Source organism: Ahaetulla prasina, chromosome 11 (assembly GCF_028640845.1).
Source record: "Ahaetulla prasina isolate Xishuangbanna chromosome 11, ASM2864084v1, whole genome shotgun sequence".
NCBI lineage: Eukaryota > Metazoa > Chordata > Lepidosauria > Squamata > Colubridae > Ahaetulla > Ahaetulla prasina.
This window is the reverse complement of record NC_080549.1, coordinates 16,504,434-16,526,745: the sequence shown is the minus strand read 5'-3', so window position 1 is coordinate 16,526,745 and position 22,312 is coordinate 16,504,434. Positions and strand designations below refer to the sequence as shown.

General features: G+C 43.2%; 1 protein-coding gene across 4 annotated transcripts in view; it reads right to left on the bottom strand.

Moving 5' to 3' along the window:
- HDX (highly divergent homeobox) overlaps positions 1-21,861 on the bottom strand; it is a 34,229-nt gene extending 12,368 nt beyond the window's left edge. The window contains exons 1-6 of one of the 4 annotated variants that reach the window (XM_058197162.1): positions 21,639-21,861; positions 18,417-18,468; positions 11,579-11,725; positions 4,266-5,378; positions 2,349-2,402; positions 180-326 (exon numbers count right to left, since the gene is read on the bottom strand). In XM_058197162.1, the coding sequence (XP_058053145.1) occupies positions 180-326; positions 2,349-2,402; positions 4,266-5,378; positions 11,579-11,725; positions 18,417-18,434 (1,479 nt within the window). In that variant the 5' untranslated portion in view covers positions 18,435-18,468; positions 21,639-21,861. Of the gene's footprint in view, positions 1-179; positions 327-2,348; positions 2,403-4,265; positions 5,379-11,578; positions 11,726-17,436; positions 17,458-18,416; positions 18,469-21,638 lie in introns of those variants that run through there. The other 3 variants (XM_058197163.1, XM_058197164.1, XM_058197165.1) reach the window with 3 other exon arrangements.
- Between the last annotated feature and the right edge of the window lie 451 nt (positions 21,862-22,312).

Here is a 22,312-nt window from a genome sequence, read left to right as displayed (position 1 = left end):
CAATAAATGTCTCACCTAAGGCATGATATCTATAAATAGACAGGAAACAGAGCACTTCCTAATGTAACCATTCAATAACACGTGCAATCTATTTCGATCTCACTCTTGCAATTCAGGGGGAAAAAAGAGAAAACTTTCATCGAGGCTATTTCGGTTTCTACAAATGTTAAGTTTCTTACCCTTACTATTTCACAGTCAACGTTTAATTCCGCAGCAACGGCTTCAATTTTCTCTCTGCAAACCGATCCAAGGCTGGTCATGCCTTTATCCCAGTATTTCTTAAGGGTGGCTAAATCTCGGTCACTGAATTGTGTACGGTCCTGTAACTGTGAAACAAGCACATATCCTTTTTTCCCACCCTCTCAATGAAGAGTACAAAAAAAAACCAGACAAGGGCAGACAGCGGAAACGAAGGTGTTTTCAATCAGAATGGGGCAATTTGCTGCAGCCAAGTCGCCACGGCCATCTTCACCATGGTCAATTCACTGCAGCCAACTCGTGGGAAAACTTGCTGTCGCCAACTCACGGCGGGACAATTCAACAGTTCAATTGAATTGTTTAAAAAAGTTATTTTAATTTTTGTCATTTACGTTTAATTTTGTCCCTTCTGCCTTTAGCATCCTTTCTTTAATGGATTGTTTTTTCAATTGTAATGTAAAACTCTTGTCTCATAGCAAATTGGCTGTGGCAAGTTATCATTAAATTCCTTCTCAACATCAAGTCCTACTTTTAATTACACCGTCTAGTCAAAATTCTTGGTTGATTTGTAACATCGGTTAAAACAAATTACTCTAAAGAAATAGGTGTAAAATTGAGGAGACTTCTTATCAAATTAACACAAGCTTAGTCACTTGGACCAAATTAAAATGGCTGCCTATAGCTGCTGAATTTTGCAATCGTCTTTTACCTTGAAAAACAGAATGTGTTGCTATTTGGGAAAAGTACAAGGACATGGGTGTGCACGCACCATTATGCAAAGATTACTAAATGCAGCTTATTAAAAGTCCAGAAACTTGGAAAAAGAACATAGTAATGTTCCAGGAAGTTGCCACAGTCAAATTAAATCTTTTAAAACTACAGTCAGTGATCAGCAAGGTTAAAAGAAAAAAAGAAAAACCCAGAAACAATAATTGAATACAATATATATAAAATACTGGTATTATTCTGGTCACAAAACCAACTTTGTTGTCCTACTATAACTGGAGACAATGACAAATTACTTTATTTCATTCGCAAAACCCATTTGAATACAATTTCCCTGTGCAAATGAAGATTATATAAAAGTCTAGAAATTGCTGCCATTTGTTAAGACTACAGCTTCTGCAAACAGGTTTAAAATGGCCTTGAAAGCATTTTTAATTGCACAGATTCAGGCTATTTAACACCAACACAAATTAATATAAGATAGTTAACCAACAACATTAAAGAGGAATCTGTGCAAAACTTTTTTTTTTTTTTTAAGGATAGATTTAGAGTTATTGCAGAACTAAAAGATTCACAGCCTTTCTGTTCTACTTTGCTTTTTTTCCTTTGTGCCCCACAGCCTTGATTTCACTTGCTTGAAATTAAACCAGAAAAAAAAAGAAAAAGAAAAGACAGACAAAACTATTTGGAAGCAGACAGAATTTAAGTTGAGACTAATGTTCGGTTGAAATGGACTATAAATTGCGACTATGAAGGTTTTACTTTGATAGCCCACAATTGAAACTGTCTTCATTACTCTTGGGATCAGCAAGGCTCATCTTTGAAAAGATATATTTTGTTTCCCAAGGAGATTGCCACGTTCTTTTAACCCTCACTAGGTTTTCCCCGTTGCTTTTAAAAATACTGCTCCATTGGTACAAATTATTTTCCAGCCGTGTTTATTATTGTGATGCCAGTCACTGAAACACAACAAAAACTGTTGATTGATATACCGCAATTAATATTAAACCAATTTGTAACTGTTAATGGGCAGGATTTTTGAATAACAGCATAATAACTTTAACTGACTGTTGCCTGCGTTGATAACAATCCCCTTAAATGTTCAAGGCTGCAAAATAAAAAACAACTCAAATCAGAAAGATTACATGCAACGTTTCTTGGGAAAAAATAACAAATAACTTCTCACTGTTGGTTAAACTTCATTATAACTTGCTCAGAACTGTGCAGTATACAGTATAAATATATGCAATAAAATACACCGCCCTGAGTCCTTCGGGAGAAGGGCGGTATAAAAATTCAATAAATAATAATAATAATAATAATAATAATAATAATAATAATAATAATAATAATAATAATAATAATAATAATAATAATAATCATCTAAAGCTGAAGGTTGGTGCAGTTTCACAAGGGACACTTACTGCTCTTTTCCTGGAGCACCCAGTAATCCAAGGCACAGTAAGGTTTCCTGAAATCTGTGGAAAATAAAAAATTACCACAAAGGTACATTTTGCATGCTGCATAGACAGTAATCATCTGAAGAACAGTTACCATAAGTGTATTGGAATGCATTCTTTTGAGATGAACATAAATCATTCTTCTTTCTCTTAGAAATCTGATTTAGAGACAATAAAACAGTGGTGCTTAACCTTTTCTTCCCCATGGACCCCCTTTTAAATACCTTTTGTGACCTTTTAGATACCTCCATGTGGCCATGGACCCCTAAGACTTAAAGATTTAAATCATAATATTTCTTCAAGCCTTCAAAGATCCCCTGGGACAATATCATGGGAACCCCCCACCCCCGGGTCTACGGAATGGTTCTGAATTCTTGTCAATTCAGCTAAGGGTTTTTTTAAAAAAAAATATTCAATTGTTTTAAACGTTTCTCTAAACCAGAATATAGAATAGAATAGAATAGAATAGAATAGAATAGAATAGAATAGAATAGAATAGAATAGAATAGAACAGAATTGAATTTTTATTGGCCAAGTGTGATTGGACACACAAGGAATTTGTCTTGGTGCATATGCTCTCAGTGTACATAAAAGAAAAAATACCTTCATCAAGAATCATAAGAAGAGAAGAGAAGAGAAGAGAAGAGAAGAGAAGAGAAGAGAAGAGAAGAGAAGAGAAGAGAAGAGAAAAGAATTCTTTATTGGCCAAGTGTGATTGCACACACAAGGAATTTGTCTTGGTGCATATGCTCTCAGTGTACATAAAAGAAAAAATACCTTCATCAAGAATCATGAGAAGAGAAGAGAAGAGAAGAGAAGAGAAGAGAAGAGAAGAGAAGAGAAGAGAAGAGAATTTTAGAATAGAATAGAATAGAATTTTTATTGGCCAAGTATGATTGGACACACAAGGAATTTGTCTTGGTGCATATGCTCTCAGTGTACATAAAAGAAAAGATACGTTCATCAAGAATCATAAGAAGAGAAGAGAAGAGAAGAGAAGAGAAGAGAAGAGAAGAGAAGAGAAGAGAAGAGAAGAGAAGAGAAGAGAAAAGAATTCTTTATTGGCCAAGTGTGATTGCACACACAAGGAATTTGTCTTGGTGCATATGCTCTCAGTGTACATAAAAGAAAAGATAATGTTCATCAAGAATTCTAAGGTACAACACTTAATGATCAAGACATACTCTTGGCTTCATACGGTTCTGATGACGTCGTTCAGAACGATTGTTTCCAAATTCAGGTATCATCAGGATTGCAATCCAGGAAGAAAGAATATCAAAATGCCAGGGACGTAAGAGAAAAGCGGGCACTTATAAAGGAATGAATAAATGAAATAAATAAAGGGAGGGGGGAGAAATAGAAAACTGTTCTAATTTCCTGGTAGCAGAAAACAAAAGTAGCAATTCCCTTTACAGTCGCTCATGAGCTGGAGTTCGTGCTTTACAATTTTAAAGAAATGGAAGCGGCACCTTTTCTAAGCCAGGGTGTCAAGCTCGATTTCATTGAGGGCCGCATCAGGGTTGTGTTTGACCTCGGGGGGGGGGGGGAGGCTGGGTGTGGCCAACTTTCTGTCACTCATGTCGGGGGCAGCTGTGGTGGCCCGAGCACTCTGCCAGCGAAAACAGGCTCCCGAGCTCCGTTTTCAGCTGCGATGTCCTCCTGCAACCCTTTGCCAAAGGAAATGGAGCTCGGGAGGGCCGCAAGGCCCCGGAAGCTGAAAACAGAGTTTGGGAATCCGTTTTTGCTGGCAGAAGCACCACAGACCAATCCTTCGCTGTTTTTCGGGCCAGATCTAAGTACCCTGCAGGCCAAATCCAGCCCCCGGACTTCAAATTTGACACCCGTTTGAAGCGTCGCAACTTAGGAAGAAAGCTCAATTACCTGATAGTTATTTTGGTTCTGAGATAGCCTTAGTTGATTGGATGCTGCAAAATGAGAAGAAATGTTACTTCTGGATGGATAGGAATTGCTATAGAGCGTACTGGATGTGCTGTGCAACGATGTCCGTGGAGGTAAGCGATAGTCTCTGTTGTGATACAGGATATTGTTGTGCAAGTTCCTCGCGTTCAGAACATGCGAATTGCAACCCATGTTCCGGCCTGACCCCGAAAAACCAGATCCCGGATTCTCGACGCGGAGGGACGTGCCGCTTAAGCGAGAGTAGTTTTGTATCTGGGCGCCCATGGAGGCCAACTCTTCCTCTCGGGCGTATTCGTCATCCACATCCCCAGTTTCCATCGCGATAGACAGGCAACTGCCTTCTCCGGAAGATGACAGGGCCTTCTCTCGGCTTCCTCCCAGGGACTGATCGGTAACAGCCAATGAAAAAACCTCTCGGATTTCCAAATTGTGGGTGCTGCAGGAAGGATCTCTAATGTTCGATCTCTGCCCGGATGGAACAGAGGAAGCGAGGATGGGGTGCTCTGGTTTTTGCAACCGTTGGCAGCCCACCTGGTCCATTTTGTACGGCCGGTGGCACAGGACGGGCTTTTGAGGTAACACTAATTCCGCCGTCTGAACCGACGAGCCGCCGTAGCTTTTCTTCGTGTGGTTATAAATAGAATTCCCTGAATTCAGCACGCTGGTTTGCCTGGAGAGGATGATGGTTTTCTCGCCCAGGAAAAGCGAAGCGTTTTTACAATGGGGTGCTTGGCGGGTCACCGCGATGTGCTGCCGCTGGAATTCGGGATCGCTCTTCCCGGATGACCTCGACAGGGAGTTTTTATGCATATCGCTCATCACGGAGTTGGCCTGTTTACTGGAAACCAGCCTGCCAGACGAAGAAGCCGGGTTGTAGATGCCGGTGACTATGACATCGTTATTGGAGGACGTCCACGAGGACTGCTGGCTCTGGGAACGGGCTATGCTGACCACGTTTTGAACGGCCACTTCTGGAGGCATTGTCAATGTGCTGCTGGATGTGGCTGATGGGCTTCCTCCAGAATCCACGGCGTTCTTACTGCTCATCTTTCTTCTTTTGTTTCCAACCCACGTCTGCAAACAAACACACAAAAAAAGAATTTGTAAGCAAAGAGGATTCGTAATTTTCAACTAGCTTTCGAGGTGGCCTTTCATGGCTCAACTATAATTCTCAAACTAGGTAGTTTTCCAGGCCTCAACTATAATTTTCAGCTGGTTTTCAGAGATGGCTTTCCACACCTCGCCTATAATTCTAAGCTAGATGATCTTCCAGGCCTCAGCTATAATTTTCAGCTAGACTTCAAGGTGGCCTTTCCATCATTATGTCAAAAGCTTGACTCCCTTACGTCTGCAAACTGAAACTTTGCTTAAGGTTCTGAGAAAATAATCAACATTTTCCACACCTGACTGATATACGTATATGGGAATGAAAGACAGTTAAGTAATTAAGGATGCAAAAACCAGTTCAGTGTAGTGGTTAAGACACCAGCTGGGAACTGGGAGACTGTGAGTTCTAGTCCTGCCTTAAGACATGAAGCCCATGGGAGACCTTGGGGAGCCAGCCTCTCTCAACCCCAGGAAGTGGGAAATGGCAAGCCACTTCTGAAATCTTGCCAAGAAAATTGCAGGGACTTAGCCTGGCAACCACCAGGAGTCCACACTGATTAAATGCACAGCAACTTTGTGACTAGGAACCTGCTCATTTGAGAAGTTACAATATCCAGGATTGTTTAATTTAATATTAAATGCTATAATTATATTATTTTAGAAACTGGGGGGAAAAAATCAATCTTTACAAAGACATGAATGGCACCATTCAATTCCTTGAATTTTAACTATTTTATGGCAAGTCCCATTTTATGATTTCTTTGCTTGAAGTATGTTTTTAAAATGCAGGTCATTGCTAAAAAAATCTAACAAGCGTATAAACATCACTGGCAATGATCAGCGCGATGTATACCATAGTTGATGAAAATTCTGTTTATTATTTCAATACTACTATAAAGGAGTGTGTGTGTGTGTGTGTGTGTGTGTGTGTGTGTGTGTGTATGTATATGTATATGTATACGTATATGTGTATGTGTTAAATGTACTGACAAAGATATAAAACTGGAGGGGTCCTGGGTCGGGGCTGAAAGGTGATAGGGAAGCAGTATGCTCCCTCCCATATTTGGGTAGACCAGATTGCTTGGATAGGAAAAAACCCACTATATGTATATGTGTATATGTGTGTGTGTGTGTGTGTGTGTGTGTGTGTGTGTGTGTGTGTGTGTGAGAGAGAGAGAGAGAGAGAGAGAGAGACAGAGACAGAGACAGAGAGTTTATGACTGGATATCAGTTTCATATTTCTTCTACCATAAGGGAGCAGAGATTTATTAACTGAATAAAATTATGTTTATAGTTTACTTTATTGTCATTGTACATGGTACAATGAAATTAAATGCTGTTTTCAGTGTACATTATAACTATAAAAATAAAAACACAAATATACATCCTTTACATTTATATAATTGAAATTGAAAACCCGATATTGCACTATACCGTAGAATTCAATATAGTTATTGCTCTGGGATAGAAGCTGTTTTTCAGCCTATTTGTTCTTGTTTTCATTATCCTGTACCGTCTGCCAGATGGTAATAGTTCAAACAAAAAAGAAAAGGGTGCCCAGGATAAGATGGATCTTTAAGAATGATTTGAACTTTCTTAAGGTAGCGGGAACTATAAAGCTCTTCCAAGAAGCGGAGAGGGCAACCAATAATCCTTTGGGCAATTACGTTGACCCTCTGGAGTGCTGTCCTATCTGTTTATTTTGCACATCTGGTTTAAGAGAGACGGTGCCACTAACTCTTTCCTCAGAAATCCTCATTTCCGTTCTCATATGAAGACTTTCTTTTTTGTATACCAACAGTCCCCAACTTTTGCGGCTTGGTGGCCCAGCTGGGGGAAGGGAGAGGGAAGTGGCCCATGCAAAAAACGGGATGGCGCAAGCTGACTTACGTGGGCCGGCGCGCACCTCGACTTGTGTGAGCTGCAGGCTGGCGTGCATGCCCGCCGGTTTGCCACTCGCACAGGTCAGTCTGTGGGTGTGCATGCGCTAGCCTGCTTGTTGTGCACACTAGCCAGTTCTACATAGGCCACAGCTGTAGTGGGATGGGGACCAGCGTTCGGAAGCAGATAAGATGGGCCCGGCTGCGGGGAAAGCGGACGAGGCACAACAGGTTGCTACTAGTTCGCTCCATATCAGGCGAACTGGTAGTGGCGGCAGCGGGAGGCTCTGCCCACATGTCTCTGTGCATGCATGCACGAGCACGCACACAAGCGAACTGGTAGCAACGGGATTTGAATCCCACTACTGCTGGGGACCCCTGTTGTATAGCATAGGATGTTCATATTAAGTGTATCTTAACAATGCTGCAAACATTTCAAGGAGGATCCATTATGCAAAAGCATTTTTAGCCACAATGTAAATTTCAAACCAAAAATAGATAATGAAAAACACGAGACCTTCACTCCCCACACCTAGCATACCCAGGAAAGGAGCCTTTATGGTACTGTATCAAACCGTGTACGTATGATTAATAAGGGATAACTAACATATTACGTGCGATTCTGACTACAGGCTGCAGAAAGAAAACACATTGATGACTGTGAATGAGAATTGACTGAGAATCCTATTAGGTATTTAGAGGGGTTCTGGAGGTACAAGGGGAAACCCCACCAAGTCAAATCAAATCAAACTTTATTACCTTCATAGACCAGTGTAAAAAAAAAAAATTGGAAAGAGAAAAGAGAGCAGGAAATCTTTTGTTTTTGCTTCTCGGAGCAACAAGAAGTCACGTGGTTCATTTTCTAGTGGAAATCAATTCTGATTTCTAAGCCTTTGTTTGGTCCAAAAAGCATCACCACAAAAGTGACAAGTTCTGGCCGTTCAACCGAGTCACAACAATACTGCTCTGCTGTAGCAGCCCCCACCTGCCATTTAAAGGAAAGAAGAAGTTCTTGTCCTAAGCCCCCAAAGAAACAAACCACGAAAACAATACATAATATAAGCATTGTCTAAGCAACCGACGATCAAGCATTTATTATTTTTTTTCACGGGCTACGGAACTGATAAGAGAGAATCTGTGAACTCAAGTGCTGAATAACTTGTAAGAACTGTAAAATTCTTCTGCCAAATGGGTATGACCAAAAAGGAAACAAAACAAATCACAAGGGTGACCCCAATCTTATTACACATCTTGCCTCGCTCATAATGTTTCGTGGAGATGTACAATTGTGTTTAATATCCTGTTCTTGTTAACAAACCACAGCTTAAAAGAGAGGGAAGGAGCGAGATAATTACAAATTCTCTTTTTGTTATTACTTTAGAGGTCATTCTATCTAGAAATACTTTAATTTTCTCGATCATGGATTTTCGGGTGAGACTTCACTACCGCACAAGCATTTTCCCTAAGATATTTGGTCCTGTTCTGTCCCCCCTCGCCTCAGTCCGAGCGATGACTTAATTAGCCGGCAACTATCAGCTTCTGGCAGCAAACTAGCGAGCGTATGCCAAGTGACTCTGTTATCTCGCTTGATGCCGATGAGTCAACCAGGAACAAACAGTACTTCAGCTCTAGTTAAGCAGTTGATTTGCTTGCCACGAAGTGGTATAGCAGCTCTTGATGCTTTTATATCCTGTGGAGTGGCTCCATGATTCAGCACTTCTTAGGCCTGCCCCACCCTTGCTTCTGTTGTTCCCGCCTCTCCTGCCTACGAAACCTAGGGTCCAGTCAGGCCTGATTGCCATCAGTCGGGTCTGGAGGCATGGCCTGGGGTGGGGGGGAAAGGGACGGAGGCCTCGTTATCTTCTCCACCTGGCCTGCCTCTGGCTCCTGGAGCTGAGCCAGGGAAGCCGGTGCTCCCGAGGTAAGTCCTGACGGCCCTTCCCCCTCACTTTCCAAGTAACTTTCTGGCAGGGCCCCCGGCCCCGGGTGGGGGGCGGCAGACACAACAGGTCCCTTCTTAAACAGGTAAGTGATGACAAAGGAAACCTGCAATTCACGGAGTCTGCCGAACAGAAGCGTTACGATCACCGTATTCTGCCGTTTAGGTATTTTAACCAAACATAATTTAGGCTACACTCCATCAATCTGATGCCCTGCAGACTGACATCAGATAACATTGTTGCTAGTTACAAAAAAAATGAAATAAATGCCAACTCAATCTACAAACTCCTTTCCAAATCTCAATCCTAAAATGTTCTCCTACGTCAGTGATGGCTAACCTTTTCCGGACCAAGTGCCCAAAGTATGCATGCATGCAACCCCCCACCCCCAAAATGCAACATGCGTGCGGCCCCCGCATGTGCTCCGCCCCCGTGCGTCCGTGCGTGGCCCCACACACGCCCCCAACCCCACAAACAGGTGCACGCCCCACGCATGCGCCCTGCGCATGCGTGTACGGGCCCCAGAAGCACCCCACCTCCTGCGCATGCATGCGCAGCCCCCTGCATGCACGGCAGAGAACCGATGACACCTCCCGCCACCCAGCTGAACCGGGGCAACAACTCTCGTGCCCCACAGAGAGGACACTATGTGCCGCCTGTGGCACGTGTGCCATAGGCTTGCCATCACGGCCCTACGTCCTTCTCCCTGACCTTAAAAAAAAGAGAAATAGACAAGTTTTGTGAACCAAGGACACTCCCTGAAAACAACTGCCCTACCCCAGAGGGTAATGCTTGCCACTCAGTTTCATCTACTTTTATTTATTTATTTATTAATCAAATTTGTACAGCCGCCCATCTCACCAAAAGCGACTCTGCACGGCATATAACAATTGATCAACGTGATGGTTCTCGAAGCAACGGATGTAAAAAATAAACAAATCCACATTAAAAAAACAAACAAACATACGAACTCTCTGGGCAGAGAAAGGAGAAGAATGGCCAGCTCAACAATGGAGCCAGCTTAAGCATGTACCGTATCTGGTTCTTGGGGAGCATCAAGCCTAATAATATAACCAGGTCTTGAAGGACACCCATGATGTCAAAAAGGGATGAAGCTCATTTAATTTTGGGGAGAAGCATGTTCCATAAGGTGGATCCAAGGCAGAGAAGGCGTGTCTCCTAAGGTCCGCTGAATGTAGGTTCCTACCTGAAGGTACCTGCAGCAAGTCTTCTCTGCCAGATAGAATTCTCTGCCAGGTGTAACCGGAGACAGGCAGTCCCTCAGGTAGCCCAGCCCCATGCCATGAAGGGCATTAAAGGTTAAAACCAGCATCTTTAATTGGGACAAGAAGCAAACTGGCAGCCAACGCAGCTCATGGAGCACAGGTGTCACATGAGCTGTTCTGTTTTAACCTACTGTTAAAAGAATAACTAAATCTTAACGTTTAACTAGGCTTGGTGCACACGCAATCGCTTTTATGAGTGAGGCATTTCTCACTCATTTCGCAAAAGCAAACAAAATTTTGCCACCAAGCAGCCATTCAACTGGAAACTAGTAGAAGTGTTACGAAGCCAATTATAACAACCCGACTTGCCTAATACGGGGTTTTTCCCCACCACAAATGGAATTTGTTGTATGAATGCTTTAAACTTAACAGTTGAATACATACAATAATGTTAAGTGTTCCTTCCTTCCCAAATTATCGTACGCAGAGGGTCTCTTCTGCGTTTTATACCCACTGAAAGTCTGTAGAGATTCTCGGCCATCCAGGTCATGGTTGTCCCAAAGTTGCTTGTTTTCAGGAGGCAAGAGGGCTTCCTTGCTTTTTTTCTGTTGAAGACGTTTCGCTTCTCATCCAAGAAGCTTCTTCAGCTCTGACAGGATAATCCTTCCATTCCCCACTATCCTGTCAAGAGTTCAAGAAGCTTCTTGAATGAGAAGCGAAACATCTTCAACAGAAAAAAAACAAGTCCACTTGCCTCCTGAAAAAAAGCACCTTTGGGTTTATACCTGCTGCAATAAACAAACAAACAAACAAACAAACAAACATAAATAAATAAATAAATAAATGTGCTCTTCTTAATTTTAATCATTTTGTATTATATATTTTTACCTTTTTATCCTTTTGTAATCTGCAACAGTGAGATGGGTGGCGTGTAAGTTTAATAAATTTAATAAATAAAGTAGAAGTCAGGTTTTCAACAGAAATTTCTATCACACATTCTATTGAAGCATAAAGCTATTGATTTGTTTTTCACAGCTCCATGCCCTGTAGATAAGGTAAGCAAACACCTGTGTCTGTTAAGACTGTTATGTAAATTTGAGCATGGAAACCTCAGTACTTACCCTGACTACACTGAAGTCCAGCTTAGTTTCTTGGGCACACTGTAATATGAGCTGAAAGCAATTTTTACTCTGATTTGTCATTCCATTTTCATAGTAACGCTGCAATATCCTCTGTTGTTCTGCAGTAAATACAGAACGCAGATTCATCTAAAAATAAAAGAAGATACTCTGAAAAGAGGAATAATTTAATACTTACAGGGCATTTAAAAAGAAAAAAGAAAAAAGCACAGACTCCCATTTATCTAAAGAAACAGAAAACTACCGCAGACTGCGTCTAATTTATTCCGGTTCCCCTATGAATATTCTTAAACATAGTTTACAAACAGCTCAAAAACAAAATGAAGCAGTAACTATTTACATTCAGGAATTAAGTGTAGCTCAACACAAATAGAACTCCGATACTATTAAAATGATTAAAAGGTTTGTTTACAAGAGAAAAAAAAAATGGGCTTGTAACGCTCAACAAGCAAATAAACAAGAAAAGGGACACGGGGTGAAGTTGCAGACAGAGAGGTCTTAGTTCTCTATTGATCCCAGAGACACAAATTGTGAAACCTAATTCAGTTTTTCCTGACCTGAATCTCTTTTATTGCCCCTGATGAATGCTAAGCTGACACTAATGCGATTTGTAGTCTCAGATATCTGGAAAGTTGCAGAGAGGACTGGTGTAGCGGTTTGCTATCACTAACGTTGTGGTCCACCAGCAGCCTGCGGAGCTGGCAAGGACAGTGACGAGGCTGAGGAAGAACATGGGCCAGTCCTGGAGGCTGGGGAAGGCCTGGATGAGGGCTCTGCGTCGGAGGCTGAGGTGGGGCCAGGGCCATCGGGGAGTGAGGTGCGGACTCCGGAGCTTCCAGAGGCTGACAGTAGTGAGGCAGAAGAACAGGAGGAGCCTGTTCCTAGTGCACGCATGAGAAGAGTTGCCGAAAGGCAAGAACAGCTAAAGCAAAGAGGATGACTCGGGAGTAAGGCCCCTCCCGTAAGACTTAAAAGACCAGCAACGACCTTTGGGCTCTTTGCCGGAAAACAACGTTGATAGCCTTGTCTTGCTGCATTTATTTCTTGTCGGTGTCTTCTGCTTTTGAACTTTTGCCAAGAAAAGCCTTTGGTAGTTTGCCTAATTAGGCCAAGGTTGGTGATAAGACTGAAGAATTGTGTTATGAAGAATATCCTTTGATTTAGTGTGGATGACGCTGTGAATGAGTTAATTCTCAGTTGTTCTAATAAAGTTTGTTTGTTTTTGAACTGACTTGAGTTTACTACTACCTACTTGGGCCTGGGTCACAACAACTAAGCTCAAAACTCTTACAGGTAGCTCTTGACTTGCAATAGTTCACTTAGTGACCGTTCAAAGTTACAATGGCACTGAAAAAAGTGACCAATGATGGTTTTTTTCACACTCACAATCAACGTAGCATTTGGTAACTGGCTCATAGTTATGACGGTTGCAGTGTTCCAGGGTCATGTGATCCCCTTTTGTGACCTTCTGGCAAGCAAAGTCAATGGGGAGGCCCAATTCATTTAATGAAGGTGTTACTACCTTAACTACTGCAGTGGTTCACTTAACAACGGTGGCATGAAAAGCCGTAAAATGGGGCATCATTCCATTAAAAAACATTTCACTTTCCAACAAAAAATTTGAGCTCAATTGCGATTGTAAGTCAAGGACTGTCTGTATTAGTTACTACAGTTTGTAAACACTACTTAACACTTTAGCTGGAAATGAGACATTACAGCATGAAATGAGTCAGATATGATTTGTCCAGTAATCTATAATGAAGTTATCATCATGGCTTAGAGTGATGAGTTTATCCAACCCATGGCAAAATGTGACTTGTTACATTGCAGTAGGTTGAATACAGTATTGCAGGCTAATTCTGCCGACTGCCAGCAGTTCGATTCCCACCAGGCTCAAAGTTAACTCAGCCTTCCATCCTTCTGAAGTGAGTAAAATGCGGACCCAGATTGCTGGGGGCAATATGCTGACACTGTAAACTACTTAGAGAGGGCTTCTAAAGCATTGTAAAGCGGTATATAGGTCTAACTGCTATTAACATTGCTATGTTAATGCCAAATGCATGTTATGTAAAGAGATTCTTTCAAGCATATTTTTCTTAACATTGTTGGTGATTTTGGCTAAGATGTACTCTGATTTTGTTGAATATTCAGAGGACTTGGGCTGTACCATCAGGAACAACATGGACATTGCTTAAGCAGTTGCTTCTCCTGTTTTCTGCTCCTGTTGTGCGCTCACTTCCTTAATAACAGAGGTGAGCAAGACGCTGATCTATATCTCGGTTGAAAGTTGTTCCTCTTTTGACAACCTTGCATCAATATATTGGGATTATCAATCAGGTTCTCAAAGGTGCCTATGGATTCCATTCTTTCAACAGAGAGACATCAAGTTTGATTGAAAAGTAGAGAGCTGAAATGAAGCAAACGCTAATGAAAACGACTTCCAATGGAAGTCAGTGAACAAAGAAATCAATGCTAGAAGCACTTCTGCTGAAGCCATTTCAAGATTGCTAGTTAGCTGTTATTTCTAGCATGGGTGCTATAGCAATAGCACTTAGACTTATATACCGCTTCACAGTGCTTTGCAGCCTTCTCTAAGCGGTTTACAGAGACAGCATATTGCCACCAACAACCTGGGTCTTCATTTTACCGACCTCGAAAGGATGGAAGACTGAGTCAACCTTGAGCTGGTCAGGATCGAACTCTTGGCAGTGGGCAGAATTATCCTGCAATACTGCATTCTAACCACAAGGAAGGAAGGAAGGAAGGAAGGAAGGAAGGAAGGAAGGAAGGAAGGAAGGAAGGAAGGAAGGAAGGAAGGAAGGAAAGACAATAGCAATGGAAATAACACTTAGACTTATATACCGCTTCACAGTGCTTTACAGCCCTCTCTAAGCGGTTTACAGAGTCAACATTTTGCCCCCAACAATCTGGGTCCTCATTTTACCGGCCATCCTTACCATTATTAACTTATAGGTAGTCCTTGACTTACAAGAGTTTGTTTAGTGACTGTTTGAAGTTACAACAGCACTGAAAAAAGTGACTCATTACTGTTTTTCATGCTTAAAACCCCTGCAGCATCCCCATGGACATGTGCCCAAAATTGGCAACTGATTCATATTTATGACGGTCGCAGTGTCCTGGGCTCAAGTGATCCCCATTTGCCACCTTTCGACAAGCAAAGTCAACGGGGAAGCCAGATCCACTTAACAACCATGCAACTTAGCAACTGCAGAGATTCACTTAACAACAGTGGCAATAAAGATTGTAAAATGGGGCAAAATTCACTTATCTCGCTTAGCAACAGAAATGATGGACTCAGTTGCGGTCGTAAGTTGAGGACTACCTGTATTTTAAAATAAATGTGATCACATTCAGATGCACCCATAGCAGACCATTGAAGTGTTCTGCTTGCTTTTCTATTTCAGAAAAATTGAGAGGATCATCTAAATGATTTATACCTAAGGCCAACTGATCTCTTTATATCAGAGCAACAGAATAACAGAGATGGAAGGGACCCTGGAGATCTTCTAGTCCAACCCCCTGCTGAAGCAGGAAACCCTATACTATTTCAGATAGATGATTGTCCAATCTCTTCTTTAAAAGCTCCAGTGTTGGAGCACCTACAACTTCTAGAGGCAAGTCATTCCATTCATTAATCACTGCATAAGTAGTTTCTGGCAGGGTGAAATCCAGAAGGTTCTGGAGAACCGGTAGCGGAAATTTCGAGTAGTTTGGAGAACCGGCAAATACCACCTCTGGCTGGCCCCAGGAGTGGGGTGGGAATGGAGATTTTGCAGTATCCTTCCCCTGCCACGCCCACCAAGCCACGCCCACAGAACCGGTAGTAAAAAAATTTTTGAATTTCATCACTGGTTTCTGGTACATATAAAATAATGGCATGATACATTTCTTTATCTTTAAGGTGACACAAGATGTGTGTTATATGTACTACGAATAATTCAATTGCAGATTTATTCTTCTCTAGCTCTATGGTGAAGGAAGCCATATGCTCAGTTCCAGAAAACGCTTAAATTGGCTAAAACAACTCCGAGGATTTTTTTCACCCCTTTATTATGATACCAAAAACACAAGTATTGGCACATCAACACAAGTGCCTCTCTAAAACACAAGCTTAGACTTAATTGAAAAACCATATAAACGTATAGCCCCTTGTAATTTTCACGCCACAAAAAACCGAATAAATAGAGCCTTCTACTACTATAACCACAAAGCCAACCCCAGGATGAATAAGATATAAAGTGGAGTAGATGTTATTCTTCACTGCCATAACTGAGAGAGCCAGTTTGGTCTAGTGGTTAAGGCACCGGGCTAGAACGCAAGAGATCATGAGTTCAAGTCTTAGCCAGCAAAGTCAGCTGAGTGCCAAAGCCACTGAGGGCCACTCACCAGGAGATGGTGAGTTCTAGTTTCACTATAGGCATGAAGCCGGCTGGGTGACTTTAGACCAGTCACTCTCTCTCAACCCAACCCACCTCACAGTGTTGTTGTGAGGAAAATAAGAGGAGGAGGAGGAAGGAAGATGTGTTGGGTGAGATACACTGCCTTGAGTTATTGATGAAAATAATAAAGATGGGAAATAAATGAATGAATGAAGACACAAATAGTCTATCAGAACCATTCGTATTCGTATTGTAGTTTATAAAATACAAATTTTGTTCCTTGCTGGCAAGTTGCAAAGAAGATACAATACTGTTTCTGAAGCAATGAGTGATTCTGTATGTTTCTCCCCAGAAATTTCTATAAGCTAACTTTTAATCAAAGACTGCCACCTAAAGTCAACAGAAATTGGTGCTGCCCATACCATGCTTTCTCCTTAAGTATCTTAATCTACTGTCCATGTTTATTTGAGGAAGGCATGAACAGAAAAATGGAGAACATTATGAGGCCTTTGAACTCTGGTGCTGGAGAAGACTCCTGAGAGTCCCTTGGACTGCAAGGAGATCAAACCGGTCGATCCTAGAGATCAACCCTGACTGCTCCTTAGAAGGCCAGATCCTGAAGGGGAAACTCAAATACTTTGGCAATCTATTGAGAAGGAAGGACCCACTGGAGAAGAGCCTAATGCTGGGAAAGACTGAGGGCAAAAGAAGAAGGGGACGACAGAGAATGAGGTGGCTGGATGGAGTCACTGAAGCAGTTGGCGTGAGCTTAAATGGACTCTGGGGAATGGTGGAGGACAGGAGGGCCTGGAGGAACATTGTCCATGGGGTCGCAATGAGTTGGACACGACTTCCCAACTAACAACAACAACGTACCATGCTTTCTACTTAAGTATATTCATCTACTGCCCATGTTTATTTGAGGAAGGCATGAACAGAAAAATGAAGAACCATTATAGCAAACAGAGCAACCACATAGTAAGTCCAGCATATGAAAGCTAATGGAAGAAATGCTTGTTTGCAACCAACAGGCAATTAGTTGCAACTCGCAAAACCCCAGGGTTGGATCGAACTCCAGCTGAGAAAGAAAACCATCCTTTTTTTTCCTAATGAAAAGAACCTTTGATTTGACTGAAGGTTTCGGTTTACTACCATATACCCACTCTATTATTGTGCCAGGTATTGATTCGAAACAATAACAAAAACTACCTTGGTAGAGAAACAAAGAGAAAGTTGTGGGGTGTTCCATCCCTGGAGGCTTTTAAGAAGAGATTGGACAGCCATTTAGGCCTCCTAGGCCTGGTCTAGGAAGGTCTCCTGCTTGAGAAGGGGGTTGGACTAGAAGACCTCCAAGGTCCCTCCCAACTCTGTTATTCTGCAATATAATAATACGAGAGCTAGTTTGATGTAAAGGTAAAGGTTCCCCTCACACATACGTACTAGTCATTCCCAGCTCTAGGGGTGGTGCTCATCTCCATTTCAAAGCTGAAGAGCCAGCGCTGTCCGAAGACGTCTCCATGGTCATGTGGCCGACATGACTCAACGCCAAAGGCGCACGTAACATTGTTACCTTCCCACCAAAGGTGGTCCTTGTTTTTCTACTTGCATTTTTTTATGTGCTTTCGAACTGCTAGGTTGGCAGAAGCTGGGACAAATAACGGGAGCTCACCCCGTTACGCAGCGCTAGGGATTTGAACCACTGAACTGCCAACCTTTTGATCAACAAGCTCAGCCACCACGTCCCTTTTGATGTAGTGACGGTCAATAAAGCAGGAGATGGTCAATTCTAGGTCTCCCTTTCTCATGAAAGCCAAAGGGATGCCTGGTCCAGTCCCCCCACCCCCCGTCCAATCTAACTCACAGGGTTGTGGTGGGAAAAAGAGGACATGGCAGGAGAACCAAGTATTTTTACCACATTGAATTATATGTAAAAAAGGGGAGGGGTAAAACCATCTGGCTGACCAGGCGACCAACAATCATTGTAATAGTACCATTCCCAATTATCTCTTTCAGTATTTTAAATAAACGTTGCGAGAGTATGAAAAAGAAATCAGGCAAACGTATTATAAGGATGGATTTGAAACCTAACTATCACAGAAACAGCCCCCCATCCCCCACCCCCAGTTTCAGATATCAATTTCTAAACATGGATTAGAGACCCTGCAAACTGGTATCTCCCATATCAGGAGGCCAGGGAGGGTAATAAGGCTTGATAATAATAATAAAAAAAAACGTGGCTGAGAGATTTATTGGAACCAACAGGAATGTATTCTCTCCCTTACAGCTGCCAGCTTTGGAGATTGACCAAAGCAATCTCAGCTTGACGCCAGCTTAAAATTAGACTAGACAAATTACATAACTTAGTGTCATGACTTCAAAGCACTTTATATATAACCACATAAGCAACCCCTCGCTATTACCTCCATATTGTAGATCATGGGTGGGTACTGCACTGAAGCCACATCTCACTCCCTGAAATTATTAAGCAATGCTGTAATTCAAAGCACAAGTCTACAGAACACCAGTATCAGATGAATCATTTTTTGTTTGTTTGTTTATCTATTCATCCATTTATTCATTCATTCAATTTCTATCGCCACCCATCCCAATCCAATTGATGGCCATTAAAATGGCAACCAAGAGTTCATCATCACAAACATATCTTTCCCCAAACTGAAGGACCTTACATTGACTCTTGAATAGTTTTTTAAAAAAATGAATGAAACCACAAAAGACCCGTGCATATGCATAGGAACCTGCTCATTCCCCAAAAACATAATTGCCTTTTCCACTTTTTTCACAGACTTCTCTCAATGTGACCCCTTGCCTTGGTATATTCCACAAAGCTCATAATGCCATTCATACTTTTGCATTTGAGGCATGACATTAAAACCATTCCCACTGACACCTGTTTACCTAACTGCTGCCAACTTTTATGCTTTTTTTTAGCTTCCTTTGTTCTGCCGTGTCCTACTTTGGACATAGGCAATACGTTAGCTAACAGATAACGTACAATTTTCTTACCACACTGAGCTGAGTAATGTAATGCAGGTTTCATTTCAAAGTCAAATTAAGCAGAATAGAATAAAATAGAATAGAATAGAATAGAATAGAATATATAAATATAAAATATGGAATGGAATGGAATGGAATAGAATAGAATAAAAAATAGAGATAGAGATAGAGATAGATAGATAGATAGATAGATAGATAGATAGATAGATAGATAGATAGATAGATAGATAGATCAGTCAATACACAGGGCCCATTTCATGCATTCCCAATGGGAAATGCAAACTCATCTTTACATTTAAGTTAAATTAAACTAAGCAAAACTGTTTTCTGAAATACCAGAACCTTGCAATGCTCCCATTTTCAAAGCACTGATCAGTTACTACGATTGCAGAAGACTACTATGGACTAATGTTTGTCCCTACAAGAAGTGTTACTTAATCCCTTGATTCCTAGAGAGATCATTAGTGCAGCAGCCTAGATGAATCCTTTTGACACATATTAACTGGCACAAGCGTAATATTCTAATCCAGTTTTTCTCAACCTTGGCAACTTTAAGCTGTCTGTCCCCCCGCCTCCCAGAATTCCTCAGCCTTAAGCTTTAAGATGCGTGGATTTCAAAGCCCCAGAATCTCCCAGTCAAATTGCTGGTTGAGGAATTTGGGAGTTGTGATCCACAGAATTTAGAGTCTCCAAGATTGAAAAACACTGCACTAAACCAAGCAGGGATGAAATCTAGCAGGTTCTGACAGGTTCTGAAGAACCGGTAACGGAAATTTTCAGTGTTCGGAGAACTGGCAAATACCAACTCTGGTTGGCCCCAGAATGGGGTGGGAATGTAGATTTTGCAATATCCTTCCCCAGGAGTGGGGTGGGAATGGGGATTTTGCAATATCCTTCCCTCAAGAGTGCAGTGGGAATGGGGATTTTGCAATATCCTTTCTCTGCTACGCCCACCAAACCACACCACACCCACCAAGCCACGCCCACAGAACCGGTAGTAAAATAATTTGCATTTCACTACTGAATCCATGGCTTAACAAACCATGTTTGATTGATTGAAATCAGCTGTCTGGCTTCCTATGTATAACACTATGAGATATATATATATATGTAGGTAGGTAGGTAGGTAGGTAGGTCGGTCTTTGGTTATTCGGGTTTTCTCCCGCATAAAATTGGCAGTGTCTTGGCGACGTTTCGACGAAATCCCATTCGTCATCTTCAGGCTGGGTGTTTACAGCTTCGTGCTTCTAAGATAAATGTGAAATCGCAGCTGTTTCTTCCTTTTAACTGCTAGTGGGGGTTTGAACTGATTGGTTGGGAGCTTGGCTGTGTTCTGATTGGATGGTAGGGTTGGCTGTGCTCTGATTGGCTGGGGGGGTGTTCTGTTTGGGGGGGGCTTGGTTGTGCTCCAGTTGGTCTGAGTTGCAGGGGGATTTGAGTTGGTGAGCTGCATTGCTGTCGTTTGGCTTTGCGTTCATGGTCATGCTACATCTTCATGGTGGGTGTCAGTCTGCTGCATGTTGGATTGGTGGGGTTTGAAATGGCTAATGATGCAGCTGCGGTCTGGCTTCTAGTCCATGGTCGTGCTTCATCATCAGTGTGGGTTTGAGTTTGCTTTCCGCGTGGATGTGTGGTGGTGACATGCTGTGTGGCACTCATGAGTGTGGGTCTTGCATCATTCTTCATGTTAGGGACTCGGACTTCATCGAAACGTTGCCAAGACACTTCCAATTTTATGCGGGAGAAAACCTGAATAACCAAAGACCTACATACAAACACCCGCGAAAACCTCAGAATATATATATATATAACCTTTTGATTGGTTCACACATTGAGCCAATAAACTGTTACATTTTTATTTTTCTTAAGGCATTTTATAGCATGAAAAGCAGAAGACAGAAATAATAACTTTTAAAAATAGACAAAGCCTATTTCGGTATTATTTTAGCAGACAAAACTCCAGGCAGATGACCACAAAAGGCTACCTCATTGCTTCTCCCCCACTCCAACTCATTCTTTTGACAAATCTCATGAGATACGTTTGCAAACCACTTAAAAAAAAAGAAAAAGGAAAGTAAAAGAACCGGCCGCCTGCATGAAAAGCAAGCGCAGGACCAACACCAAAGTTATTTTGGACCTCGCCGGCCACCTTCTTCTCCCTCACCCCCCCCCGCCTGCCCAAATCGACTTTTACGTACAAAAAAAAAAAAAAAGACGAAGATACGTAAAGCGAGGGCAGTCCGGCGACGGGTCGCCCTTCCGCGCAGGCGCAGCCTTCCCTCACGCTCTCCAGCCGACGGCTCCAAGCGTCTCTTGCCGCAGATCGAGCGAGGCGAGCGGCACGCATGCGCGTCCCGAGTTCTGCTCCGCGAGCTCCGGACTGAAGCCCCGAAACTCGTCAATTCTTTTCCTTTTAATATATATTTTTTTTGCCTTTCTCCGTCGGCGCTTTGGCCCGCCAAGCCGTCAAGCGAGGAAGGGCCGTTGTCGCAGGCCCAACCCCCGCCCCCTCGTCAAGGCCTGGTGGGAAGGCCGCCCTCCCTCCCCCCCACCGTCGCCCCTCCCCCCTCCGGGGCCGCGCGCCCTCCCCGCCCGCCAGCCCAAACCCCCCCGTCTACCGGACCCACCGTGCTCTGTGGGGCGGGCGGGGCGGCCACGGTGGGCCCCAGGGCTCCGAATTCAGCCGGTTTCGGCTGGGTCGGTCCCGGCGTCACACAATGAAATCAGCGCCTCCGATCATTAATTCTCATCATGATCGTGACGTCAGCGTAGACAGCGGCCAATCGCCGCTCGAGATCAGCGCCGGCCGGGACAGTCTCTGCCCCCGCCTCTCAGCCTCGGGGGGGAGAGAGAGACTTGAGAGGAACAGCCCCGGCTTGGAAGGGTGGCGAGCGCGAGCGCGGCGGGAGGGGAGGAAGGGGGGGGGTTCCAGCGCGCGCGAGCGCTTCAAAGGAACAGCGGCGGCGGGGCGATGCTCGGCCCGGCAACAGCCAGCCTGGCCGGTGGAAGCGGGGGGGCGGAGGGGGGAAGAGGGAGGAGTGGCGCGTTCTGAGAACGGCGGCGCGGGGATCGAGTCCGCCTGGCTTTTCCTGGGATTTGCAAAGGAGGGGGGGGGGTCGCTGCATCCCGCCCCTTCGCTTCCCAGCAGGCGTGGGGGGGGGAGTCTTCAGGGGGCGTCAAAAGGTGGGGTGGGTGGGCTTCCCACCTGTTCCTGTTGGAAGGACCGCGATGGACCCTCTTTGCAAAGAAAAAGAGCCCAAAAACTGCCACGCGACGACTTGGAGCTGGGTTAGGGTACGAA